General features: G+C 47.0%; 2 protein-coding genes across 2 annotated transcripts in view; both read left to right on the forward strand.

The window, feature by feature from the left end:
- Nucleotides 1-3: 3 nt before the first annotated feature.
- On the forward strand, nucleotides 4-5,120 carry MPZL3 (myelin protein zero like 3; the record flags this gene model as incomplete). The annotated part of the gene is made up of 5 exons (XM_035892478.1): nucleotides 4-153; nucleotides 1,134-1,344; nucleotides 1,996-2,161; nucleotides 3,014-3,077; nucleotides 5,094-5,120. Coding segments are annotated over 5 exons (618 nt in total), but the record flags the coding sequence as incomplete, so codon positions are not given.
- A 1,920-nt stretch (nucleotides 5,121-7,040) lies between these two features.
- The window catches only part of JAML (junction adhesion molecule like), a 6,942-nt gene continuing 2,368 nt past the window's right edge, over nucleotides 7,041-11,614 (forward strand). Inside the window, exon 1 of the mRNA XM_035892479.1 lies at nucleotides 7,041-7,118. Within this exon, the coding sequence (XP_035748372.1) occupies nucleotides 7,041-7,118 (78 nt within the window). The remainder of the gene's footprint in view (nucleotides 7,119-11,614) is intronic.

Consider the following 11,614-nt stretch of genomic DNA (forward strand, 5'->3'; position numbering starts at 1 on the left):
CTTTCCCTGGAAATTAAAGCCAGTCCTAAAGTGCAAGCTTTCATTGGTGAACAAGTATCACTGAAATGCTCATTCAAATCCATTTCGCCCATCACTGACAGCCTGACGGTAGACTGGACATACCGGCCCCTCACGGGTGGTCAGATGGAGACAGTAAGTGGAACAGGGAATCTTTTTCTAGTGGAGACTGACCAGGCCTCTGTGCATGCTGAAAATCTGATGATTTTTTTTTTTTTCTGTTTACCTTGCTGTGCTTCTTCATCACTTTGGGGTTTGGGACTCACATCGTCGCCTTCTTTCCCATATGAAATTGCTTTAGTGTTCTTTGGGCAAAACCTATTCTATGTAAATGCATAATAGCATGGTGATGATAAAGTAGATAAACTTTGAGTCTTGACCCAAGTGCTGCATTGCATGCTGTGGCTTTATATAGAATGATTGGTAGCTTTTTTGAAGGCAGCTGTACCCTAGTAGTTCTGTCGTGCAGTCTGGAGTGGAGTGGTAAGAACATGTGTGCAGTGACAGTCTGTAGACAGCGATGATGACAGCCTCTATGGTTTATGGGCTGCTTCTTGCTGTTTTGTTGGCAGCATCTTGAAAGGCTGAAAGCCCACTGGAAATCTCTCATTCAAGGTGGAAACAGAAAATGCGCATCTTTACGGATTATCAGAGGCTTCTGCTGCCTGAAGAGCTGGAACTCTTAGGATTGCCCTTGTATCTGGAACAAAAGGGTGATGCTTGTGTGAAGTGAGGTCTGCTAAGTTTCCACTCATAGGAAAGCAAGAGCAAAAGTGCAAGAAGCAAAAGCTGAAGAACTGCAATGTTCTGTCTTTCATGAGACAAGAAGCCTGCTCTGCTTCTCAACTGAAGATGTGCAGAAGGGAACAAGTTGGTCAGAATGGTGATGATGACATCTGAGAGCTGAGGCTGGTAGATAAAAGTGTTGGAGATGTAATGAAATGGAACTGACTCAGAACTATCGAACAGGAACTTGAAAAGGTCTCCTGTTTAAGGAGTAGTATTTCTGACTTCTTAATGTGTATTCCTTTATGTTTGCAATCCAAAAAGTAGTTTTCTTTGCTTTCTTAGATGAGTGTTTTATTGGCGCAATTATTGTCTTTGCCTCCTTTTAGATTTTTCATTACCAGTCTGTTCCATACCCAACGACAGTGGGAAAGTTCAAAGACAGGATATCCTGGGTTGGGAATGTTGCCAAGGGCGATGCTTCCGTTGCTATCCAAAGCCCAGTGATGAGTGACAATGGGACGTTCATCTGCAGCGTGAAGAATCCTCCAGACGTGCACCATAACATTCCCCAGACAGTGCTGATAGTTACGGAGCGGGGTAAGCCTCCATTTCAATAGCATGTCCTCATCTGTGTGATACAGCCGTACTGCGGCATTGTCAGGGTCTTAGAAGCCTGAGCATCACATGTGAAATGGGTTTCCTGGAGTGCCACGTTAGAATTTCAGCCAGAGTTACCTCAGCCCTTCTTTCTGAGCTAAATACATTGAGAACTATTGAATTCATTGGGGGTAGGAAGGGACAGAGGAAGCTGTGGTAACAGCAGAAATCAAAAGTGTGCATTTGTTCAGGAGTTCCGGTCTCCACATACTGCAGCGGTAGAACAAGCTAAACGTTTAGGAAATACTGGTCTAAAGATAACTGTCACATCACAAACTCTGATTCTCAGTAATACTTTCCTCATCTGCCTTGCGTGTGAGTCCTGCCCCAAATCTGCCGCTTAGATATGCTGATACAACTATGTTGTGACCTGCCTGCCTTTGTGGTTTTTTGCATACAAAGCACCCTGCTGTGTTGGATCTGTGATAGGAGTCCTACAGATTCAGTGACAAACTGTTTCAAACCTGCCAGCTCTGTGCTTTATTTGAAAAGGCTCGCAACCTGTGTCCTGGATGAACATTTGTCACAGAGACGTAAGAAAGCCGTGTTTTACTACTGGTACAGCTGGGCTGCTCTTTGTCTTTCCTGCAGGCCTTTCCTTCCAGCTAACTTCAGCGGCGCTGCTGTCCATTTTAGTGTTTCTCCCTTCCGTCATTGTGGTTGTTCTGCTGTTGGTAAGGATGGGAAGGAAATTTGGAGTGCTAAAGGAGAAAAAAAAATCTGGCTATAAGAAATCCTCCATCGAAGTGTCTGATGAGTAAGTTCTGGCTGGAACCTGAAGCTTCTATTTCTACTTTGGTAGGCCAAAGGACAGTTCCTCTACTGTTCTTCATCTTGTAGCTCTCAGCGTTTGCAGTTCAGTCACTGAAATCTACTTCTCCGTGAGCATAATTTAGCTAGCGGTCAGAAAGCTTTGGAAAATTCTGGTGCTGGAACACAAACCAAGTGCTGTACATCCTCCTTTTTCTGTCATTCGTGTGAGCCTGTGGAACTGAAGCAGTTTAGGGTTAGAGAGTCTTTCACTTCTGTAATTGTATTTATTTCAGCCTAGATCAGCAAGATGTTTTGCTTATGTGGGCTTTATGCATTGCATTTTGGTATGAAGTACCCATAACAACAAAATGAACTGAATAATGCTAACCAGTTCCCCTGTGATGGCCTGAGCAGAGATGCCAGGTACTGAATGAGCCTCGGAGGCTGAATTCCCTTCTGAACTGGGGAGGATTCTGTTCTGGAAAGGTTCAGTAGTGAGAACAGTAAGGTAACACTGCCACTGCTGGAGCTGCGCCTGTTTTTGCAAAGAATTCAGTACTACAATTTCTTGTGGAATGGGTTTCTAATACAATGTTCTGATTAGTGTTGTAAGATTTGCCAGCCAAGTAGCAACTCCTGTTGTATTCTTCATGGCACTTAAGTGAAATTTCTGCCTTCAGAATAAGGGACCTGAGATTTTTTATTCTTTTTGGTTCTGCTGTGCAGAGTCAAAGGCTTTTCATCGTGATGAAAAGCCTTCAATTCAGGGTGGTAGAACTAGAATTAACAGCCCATAGGAGACATTAGTATGTGCGTTGGGGGAAAAGTCCAGCCTAATCCTATGGTTTTTCTGCAGGCCTGAACACACAGAGACAGACGACTGCTTGGGAAAACTCAGAAACTGGTGCCTGAACTGTGTGGTAAGTGAAAGCTGGTGTTTTCGTAAGTGGTTTTGTCAACTTTGGTGCTCAGAAGAGGTGCTAAGAGCAGCAGCAGGTAGAGCTTGTCATAACACCTCTGGATGGCAAAGAAGTGTCCCAAACAGCTAGGCTTATGCTCCTTGGCGTTGTCCAGCTATGGGCTATAGGGGGTGAGAACTGCTGGTCATAGTGCTTTACTGGTAGGGGAAGTTGTCTTGAGATCCACCAAACTGATTTTTCATTTGACTTTATTGAAATCAAAGCTGGCATTTTAAGATGAAAATTCAGAACTTTTAAGTGCTAGCTGCTGTGCTGTGCAGTTGCTTTAAAGGCTCTGCAAAACCAGTTTGGGGTTTGACAGTGCTATGGTGGGGAATGGAGGCTGTGATACCTCAGTCTATGTTTCTTGCAAAGGTGGTAGTGTGCAGCCTTGCCTCTTTTTTGGAGACCTTCCTACTTACACTGTTTTTGTCACGGCATAATCCTGCTAAACTCTTGTGGTTTGTTTGTTTGTGGCTTTTTGTTTTGTTTTGTGAAGTGGTGGTTGTCTCCTAATTCTGCTTGTTCACTTGCTACCCTATTAGCAAGCTTCTCTTCATCAGATGTGTCGTGCTGGAACTACCAAGTGTTTTTGCCACTTAGCAGGTGGTTTTGTAAAATGTGCTTTTAAGTTCTGTGTGCTGGCGTTAGCAGCCACAGGGTAACTGTGGCACGTTCCAGAGTAAGCTCACTAAGATGCCTAATTTCAGAGTGTTTTCATTTTTATCCTCACGTCTTACAGAGTAACTTACCTTGGACGCACCTTTATATGTTTTCTACACGGTCAGGAAGTGTGTTAAGGAGGATTTAAATCAAGTGTTGCTTGATTCACTGTTCTAATGTCAGTGATCGAAAATGTACTAAATGCATGAGCCTTCGGACAGGTGTGTGCTGATGGCTTCTGTGCTTGATGAGATACAGAACGAAAAACGAGTAGCTATGCAAGTTACATATGAAATATGTACAACTCTACATAAGACACGGCAGTATCAGGAGGAAGAGTTTTGAGAGGTGCAGAAAGCCAAAAATGCTTTATGGAAAAGAGAGGGTTGCCATGGGAGATGGAAAGGCTGTTGCAAGTGACGTGCTGGGGAGCAGGGAGGCACCGTTGCTTTACTGCGGGTGGAGAGATGGGAAAGGATGGGAGCCCAGTTCAGTGAGAGGAATGCTGTCAGGCAGTTGGAGACTTTAAAAATTGAAAAATGCCTTCTCATCCTTTGAGAGAAGGCAAATTTGAATGCTATAATCCTGCTGCTTTTACGTATTTTGTCACGTTTGATACTTTGCTCTCTGATATCAAAATATTTAGCTTACCAAGTCTCTGAACATCCTGTCTCACTCACTTTAATGATTCTACGTTTTTAAGGTTTCTGTGAGGTACTTTTTCATGCTTAATACGTTGCCAAATAATTAAAACTGCAAAGCCAGTGAAAATCTGTTTGGACTTCAAATGGCTGGAAAGTCACTGAGATTTCCCTTGTAGAGCTGTTACGTTCGAATTTCTTTCAAGTTGAGAGCTGCAGGGCTGGATTGTGGGGACGCCATCAAATTATTATTGTGGTTAAAACTATAGACGATTGCTATCTGAAAGTGTGTGGTTGGTTGTAGCTGAAAAACAACAACTTGTGCTGCTCCGGACCTTCTCTGTAGGGATTGGTGGTGCTTTTTAAGAAGATGGCTGGCTGCACTTTATGGTTTGTCTTTTGCTTGAGCTTTAGCTGCTACTTCTCTTAAAATGCACTTCACGTGTTGGTTGTACAGTGGCAATTTGTCTGTGTATCTGTGATCAGTCAAACGGCTTTAGCTGCCAGTGCTTACATGACTACGAGTCCGATGGCTTATTCAGGCACAGCAGCATTTTGGGCAGCATTTAAGCTCTTGTGGGAAGCCTAGCAGACTCAACGTTTTATTGAACTCCTAACTTGGTTCATGTCTTCATACATGGTCTCAATCTCTCTCTCCATACTCCCTGTTTAGGACACGGATGAGGAAGACCCATACTGATGAAAGACTAAAGCTATGGATAAAGATCAAAATTACAGCACTGAAAATCATGGCTAGATAGGTATGAAGGCTGCTGGATAACCAGTGCAGATTGAAGGACCTGCTCTAATCTTGGTAGATTGGAAGAATAATGCCGATGGGATAATTCACTTTTATTTAAGCGCAAAATAACGATTTTGGAAATCTTTCTAACTTATCAGGGGAAACCCCAAAACCTCTTAACCTCACTTCTCCCAGTGCCTACAGAAACCTCAGTGCCTACAGCTGTACAACCTGTTTCCTACCAGCAGTCTGACAACGCGTGTTTCTTAGTTTACTCGCAGATTTGTTTCCTTTATTATTGGTGACATCCCTCCTTTCCATGTTCTTGAATTCAAATTGCCTGAAGCACAAGATACTCCAGAGCTCTCTAAGGGGATCATCACTGGGCTATGACAACGGTTGCTTCTATTTTTTTTTTTTTTTTAATTAATTTGCTAAGGACTTGAAACAGTTTGATTAAGTTGGTATATGGATCCTTTGTCTTGGAGCGAAGAGAACCTACTGCCTGGTTTAATCTGCCACATAACTACAGGATCACTGCTTTGTTCCTACTGTTTTCTGATTCTCTTTTGAAGTCACCAACTGCACAGTAGTGTTACCTTACATTGTTGAGTTTTATCTTTCCTTTTTTTTTTTTTTTTTAATTACTTGTCCAGCAGCTGCATTACTAGGTATATCTCCTTCTACTTGTAGAGGTGAAGCACAATTCCTATAAACCCAATTTTTTTAAGTCAGAAATGCAAATGGGGACTCTGTGTCTGGGGAAACATAACCCCATCTACCTCAACCATTGACTCGAGCACTGTCCAAAGGAATGTTCTGTGGTCAGAAGAACAGTCATGTTCCTCCTCTCTTCTTTTGCATACCATTTTAGGGACAGCTGAACATGCATTATTACTGCCCGGTAAGAGAGAGTGCTTCCTCTTTCACCAACCTTGCCCAGCAATGGATGGCAGAGAGCAGTGGAATTCATGTCTGCTCAGTACCTAAACAGCTGCTGCTTTCTGCTTCCTTTCTGTATGCGGCATTGGCCAAATAGTCACCTTTTACGTACGTGTAATAAGTTTACTGTTGACTTTTGATGTGCCATTACCAATAAATTGCTTTGTTTCCATTCTGGGCTGTGGATTTCTTTATTTGGCTAAATGTGGCTAAATCTAATCGAACTCATAAAACTGCCATCTGGAGTTGTTGCTTAACTATAGAAATTGTCGTGTGATGATGGGCAAAGGTGTTTAGGGAACAGATTTAACTCAAAAGGGAGCACGTACCGAGTGCCCCTTTAGCAGCGCTACGATGGCTGCCAATTACAGGGGTTGAAGTTCCCGACTGCAAAGCAGGTTAGCTGCAGATCTGTGTCTCCAGATAAAGAAATATATTTTTCTCCTGTCTACTATAAAGTGATGTTTAAAAAGCTTGTGCTTCCTGATGACAGAGTGTTTCTGCCAACCAGAACTTTCCGGAGCAAGGATGTTGGTGGGATATGCAGCCCAGAGGGAAGTGGCTTCTTTGTTCCACTTTGAGCAAGAAAATATCACTCAAGTTCTTTATGGAAATGAATGACTTGTTTTTTGCAAAATGTTTGCGTTCAACTGTGACTCCTTTGCAAACGGTGGGCTAGACCCTGGGCAAATCTCTGTCTGGTGCAAAGCTGAATTGCCACCTTGAAGCTAGCAGAATTCTGAATTGTGAATGGCGTTGAGCGTGAATAAGACTTAACTTTCTCTTCCTTTGTAAGGAAGTTGCTCTGTGTACCATTAAAACCACTGATAATGGGGTAGAGAAGAGGGGTTCCTGTGGTACTCTAGAGTAAGAGGAAGGATGAAAATATACTTTCAAAGTGACTGGGGGGAGGGTGCCAGCTGAAAGCAGTCCGCGATGAGTATCTTGTACGTGTTTCAAAAGGGAACAGCTGACTATGCTGCGAAACCCATGTTGAGAGCGGCCCTTTTGCCCGTAAGATGCCTGCTAAGCTTGGCCCCTGACAGCACTAGTAGTAAGGCTCGGCAGAGTTACTCGCTATCGCTTGCTGCTGGTGCCTCACCAGGACAAGATCCTGCCGGAGTGGTGGTTCTTTAACCAGCTCTGATCCCAAAAACGAACCAGGAGGGAGCACAGGCCACAGAAGGGTTGCTTGCCAAGAACCTTTCCGTTCCTGACGTCTCACATAATGACTGCTCAGAGCAGTCTGCCACGCTGGAAGGACTGGGACTGAGCCACATTTTGTACCCATGAGTGTCTTCTCGTGAAGCTGCATGCCCATCATCTGCTCCCAGGCATGTGCATCTGTAATTCTCCTCACCTCTCCGTAACAGCCCCTTCTGCATTCTCAGTTGTCAGTGCCTCAACTGAGCTCTTCACTTCCTCTTGCAAGCTGAAAGCGACCACCAAACTGAACCTGAGAGACTCGAAACCAAAGACTGGTAAGACACATGTCTTGCACGGACACCCTCAAAATGATTTAGCAGCTGATTCTTTCAGATACTCCGAATTAGTCACTGGAGAACCCTTCATGCAAGAGGCAAGGTGACTGCCCCAAGCCAAGGTGAGTATTTTTTGCCATAACACTTACTTTTGTTTGTTTTTCCTGAAAAGAGAACTGAGGGAACACAGAAGCGCTGAGGATTCAGATACCATGCGCAAAAGTAGGGAAATGTGAAGGCAGAATCTATGTGTTATTCCTCCCAATCTGTTTACTAAAGGCAATTATCCTGCAGAAGGATTTTGATATGTCGGCACCGTAACACGCAGAACAGCCTGGGTGAGTGGGTGCTGTCTTCAGCTGCTGCACACGCAGCACCCGCTTGTTGGTGCACGTCGCAGAGGGAGACCCTGCAAAAATGTGTTCCCAGGCAGGAGCAGAATTTATTCTGAGAAATAGGGTAATAAGTCCAGGAAGGATCTGATGGCAAATAAGGACCAGAGCCTCGGTAGCTCAGCTACAGAGAACTTTTGAAGTTCTGAGCATAGACACCCCAGTACACAGGCTTCTGGGGCTGAGGGCTTTTTTTTTTTTTTTTTTTTTTTTTTAACCTGGCTTCTATTTTGAGTCCTGCATGGGGGTGGTCCTGGGAGGGCGTAGCTCTGCTTTTGGCAGTGTTGCTGGGAAGTAGGATGCTTGGGCCTGCTGCACTGAGATAGGCTGCACCAGCTGAGAGCTTTGGAGCTGAGCATCAATTTTGCTTTTGTAGGTCGTGTGTGCACAAGCGCGGGTTGTGCAGCAAACTGTGTCATGGCAGAGCTGCAAAGAGCACGCTCAGCCTGCACAGCTCTCCCCTCCGCCTCCAAAAACCCAACCCCCAAGCGGGTCATGTTGTTTGAAAGGCAGGTTTGAGAGCATTACAGAAGGCTTGCTGCCACTTTTCAGGAGCTTGTTTGTGGAAAGGGGAGGGCGATGAAGGGCAGAGATGGTTTTACATCACTGACCGCAGGCAGAAGCGCCAGGCGCTCACTGGAAAGCTGTAGTGCTTGTTTCTCAGCCTAGAACAGACCCGTGGGTCCCCCAGCACCTAATCCTGTAATCCCTGTCCCAGCCTGTCTCGGGATGCTTCTGAGCTTCCCTTGCTGAGAAACATGCGTTTGGAAAGAAAAAGGAATTGGCAGACGTGTCTGGCCATGTAAAGAGGTGGAAGCTTTCTTACAGGGGACGAGCTGTGGTGGGGAGGAGGCCTGTAAGGGAGGAGGAGGGAGCCGATCCTGCCGTTCCGCGGTGTGTGCATGGAGCTGGCGCATCCCCTGTCGCCTCCCTGCTGCTCACGCCGTCCCTTTGCACGTGGCGTTACTGTCACCATCGCTTCTGCCTGGAGCGCCAAGGACACGGGCGCTGCCCCAGGAAACTTGGTAGCCCAAGAGCACGGATCTGTCGCCGTGGCTTCCTGCTCCACAGCACTGAAGGGAGCAGTGGATCCCCAAGAGCGACAGGAATAATGGCAGATGTTTACCTTGCCTGTTTGCTCTAACTGTGTCCGTGGCTGTTTCTTGTGGAGAAATACCTGGGACCTTTTCCCCTTCCGAGCCTTGCTGAAGCTGGCCTAGAGGTCCTCTAGCTTGCACAACTGAGGAAAAGTGGGAGAAGCTAGCAAGTTTTCAGAGATGACTCGGTTCTTGTCTTTCTATTTCTGCAGCAAAAATGCCTATATTGGAAAATGTGTGCTGGTAATGGCAGCCTCAAATTCAACTGTCACGTGCAGGTTCTCCAAGCCGGGGGGGCTTCTCTCAATAACTTTTTGCCCTTAAATATGTTTATCGGTTTTGAACGGGCATAGCTTTGAATCATGGAGCAGAGACAACAGCAAGCAGCGTGCTGGCTTTTGCCTTCCTTTGATCCACGTGTGAACACTGGCTGGGGTATTCCTGATGACAACAGCCAGTCCTTCCTTGGGCTGCAGGGTATTTCTACATCATGTAGAAAGGAGACATGGTTTTATTTTGAGAGATGGGCAGCAGGTCAAACTGAATACAGTGACCAAACGCGGCACTGTCTGAACAGACCCTGGGGGGTTCCTGAAGTTCTCACCACGTGCAGCACTCTGGAGCAGGGGGGTTATTTCTAGAGTAAAGGGCTCTGTGTTTTTAGGACCTGTATCCAAACTTCTCTGAGTATGTAGTAGAAAAAGCGTCCCATTGCTTTCTGAGCAAAGTTAGCATCTATGAACACTTCAGCTCGGGTGCTAGAGACTCGACCCCCAAACCACCGGAAAGATTCATTACTTAGGGGAAAATGCAAAGGTCTTTCAGGCTGAGCCCTCCCCCCCTGCTCTCTCTTCCTTTCCAGGGCTCAGAGCAGCCTCAAAACAGAGCCGTATCTGACATCTGTGCTTCACCGAGTTCCAGCTCCCAGCTGGGATAGTGGCTGACTCGAGAGGCTGAACATCCAGGCAGCAAAGACTGTGCCCCCTCTGAAGGACTGAAGGAAGCCCTTTTCTGACCTTGGGGCTCGGTTTGGTTGCAGGTTGTTGGTGTCCTGCCCCAGGAAAACCGATGCACGCGCCACCTCTGCTGTTCTTTTTAGAATAAGATGAAGGTGTTGCTGAGCCTGACTCTGGTGCTGACATGGCTGGGTAAGCTGTAAGTCATTACGGTGCTTTTGTTTACCTTGCCTGCTTTCCCCTCTGCCTTTGCTGAAAGACCCGTTGGCTTCTCTCTTCCTGCCCTGAGAAGCCCTTGGGGATCTGCAGGCGCACGGCGCTGGCAGCGGTGAGCGGGCTCCTGGGTACCAGTAACTCCTCTGGTCTCTGGGTGCTGCATATTGCATATATGGGCTTCAGATTGCAACGGCGTGGCTGGATGGTCACCTATATTTATTCTGCCAGACTCCAAGGCTTTGAAAGAAGAAGAACTGCTTTGCCAAGTCTAAATACAGGGAAAGGTTTCCAAGGTATTGATTTTGGCTCTGCTCGAGGCAACTGGCTCCTTTGGTCTTCTCCACTGGCAAATATTTGTCATTTTCAGCTCCCCAACTGGTCAAGACCAAAAGAAACCTGTTTGGGAGGCTGTAGCACTTTGCATTTATTATTTACAGGGCATCAGACGAGTACTTGGTGCTTCGCCAGGGCCCAGCCCTTGGTGGCTTGTGGACAGAGTGAGCAGAGGGCTAAGACGCCAGGAAAAGTCTCCCTGTCTGAGCAGCTCCCCACTGAATCAGCTCGCCTGCTCCTTGACAAACAAGTGCCGGAGCCTCAGCCGCTCTTCTTGCTGGGTTTGGCCAGCGCAGGCTCTGGGGCTTGCAGGGCTTCTCTTGCCAAGCTCCAGGGACATTTTCTGCCCCACTTGTTTGCCCTCCCTGCCACCCGCTTTGCAGCCTGCCATGTCGGCAGCGGCTTCATGCTGGTTATGTCGGCTCTGTGCTCTTTGATGTTCCTCTGTGTTCTTGTTGGTTTTTTTCCACTGTCCGTCTTCTCTAGAAACCCTAGGCAGTAGTTATGTGGCCAGACAAGTGCGAGCCAGGTCAGGAGCCTGTGAGCAAGGGCTAAGGAAGCCAAATGGGCAGGTTGTGAAAGAGGAACTGAAATTCGTGCGAAGCGATTGAATTGCCCCCGGCCTGGTGTAGATGAGAGTGGCACTGGTTCTCCCAGCCAGTGACTCACGGGAACAGCCCTGCAGCCAACCTTAGGCTCAGAGGCGCAGAGGGCTGGGGTTGTGCTTCCCCACTTCCCTTCTGCGTGGCTTGTTCGGCGAGCGCCACAGCCCTTGCTCCGGCGGCTGGGAGGATGTGCTGCCCCGCATCCCGGGCTCGCCAAAAGCAGGGGGCAGGCAGAGGCTTTGCCCGCACAGGGAGCAGGGCATCCCCGTTGCGCTCTGGACCGGTCAGTGCCGTTAGCCCCAGGCTTATCTGGAGAGGAGATATCTATGGGGACAGGCAGGCTGCATCTGGCCGTCCTCCCTGGACTCATCCTGCTGTCCTTGTCCCTGGCAGAGCGATGCAGCGGGTCGGCTGGCTGGGGGGTCACGGG

This window comes from Egretta garzetta, unplaced genomic scaffold (assembly GCF_000687185.1).
Source record: "Egretta garzetta isolate BGI_Z169 unplaced genomic scaffold, ASM68718v1 scaffold134, whole genome shotgun sequence".
Classification (NCBI taxonomy): domain Eukaryota; kingdom Metazoa; phylum Chordata; class Aves; order Pelecaniformes; family Ardeidae; genus Egretta; species Egretta garzetta.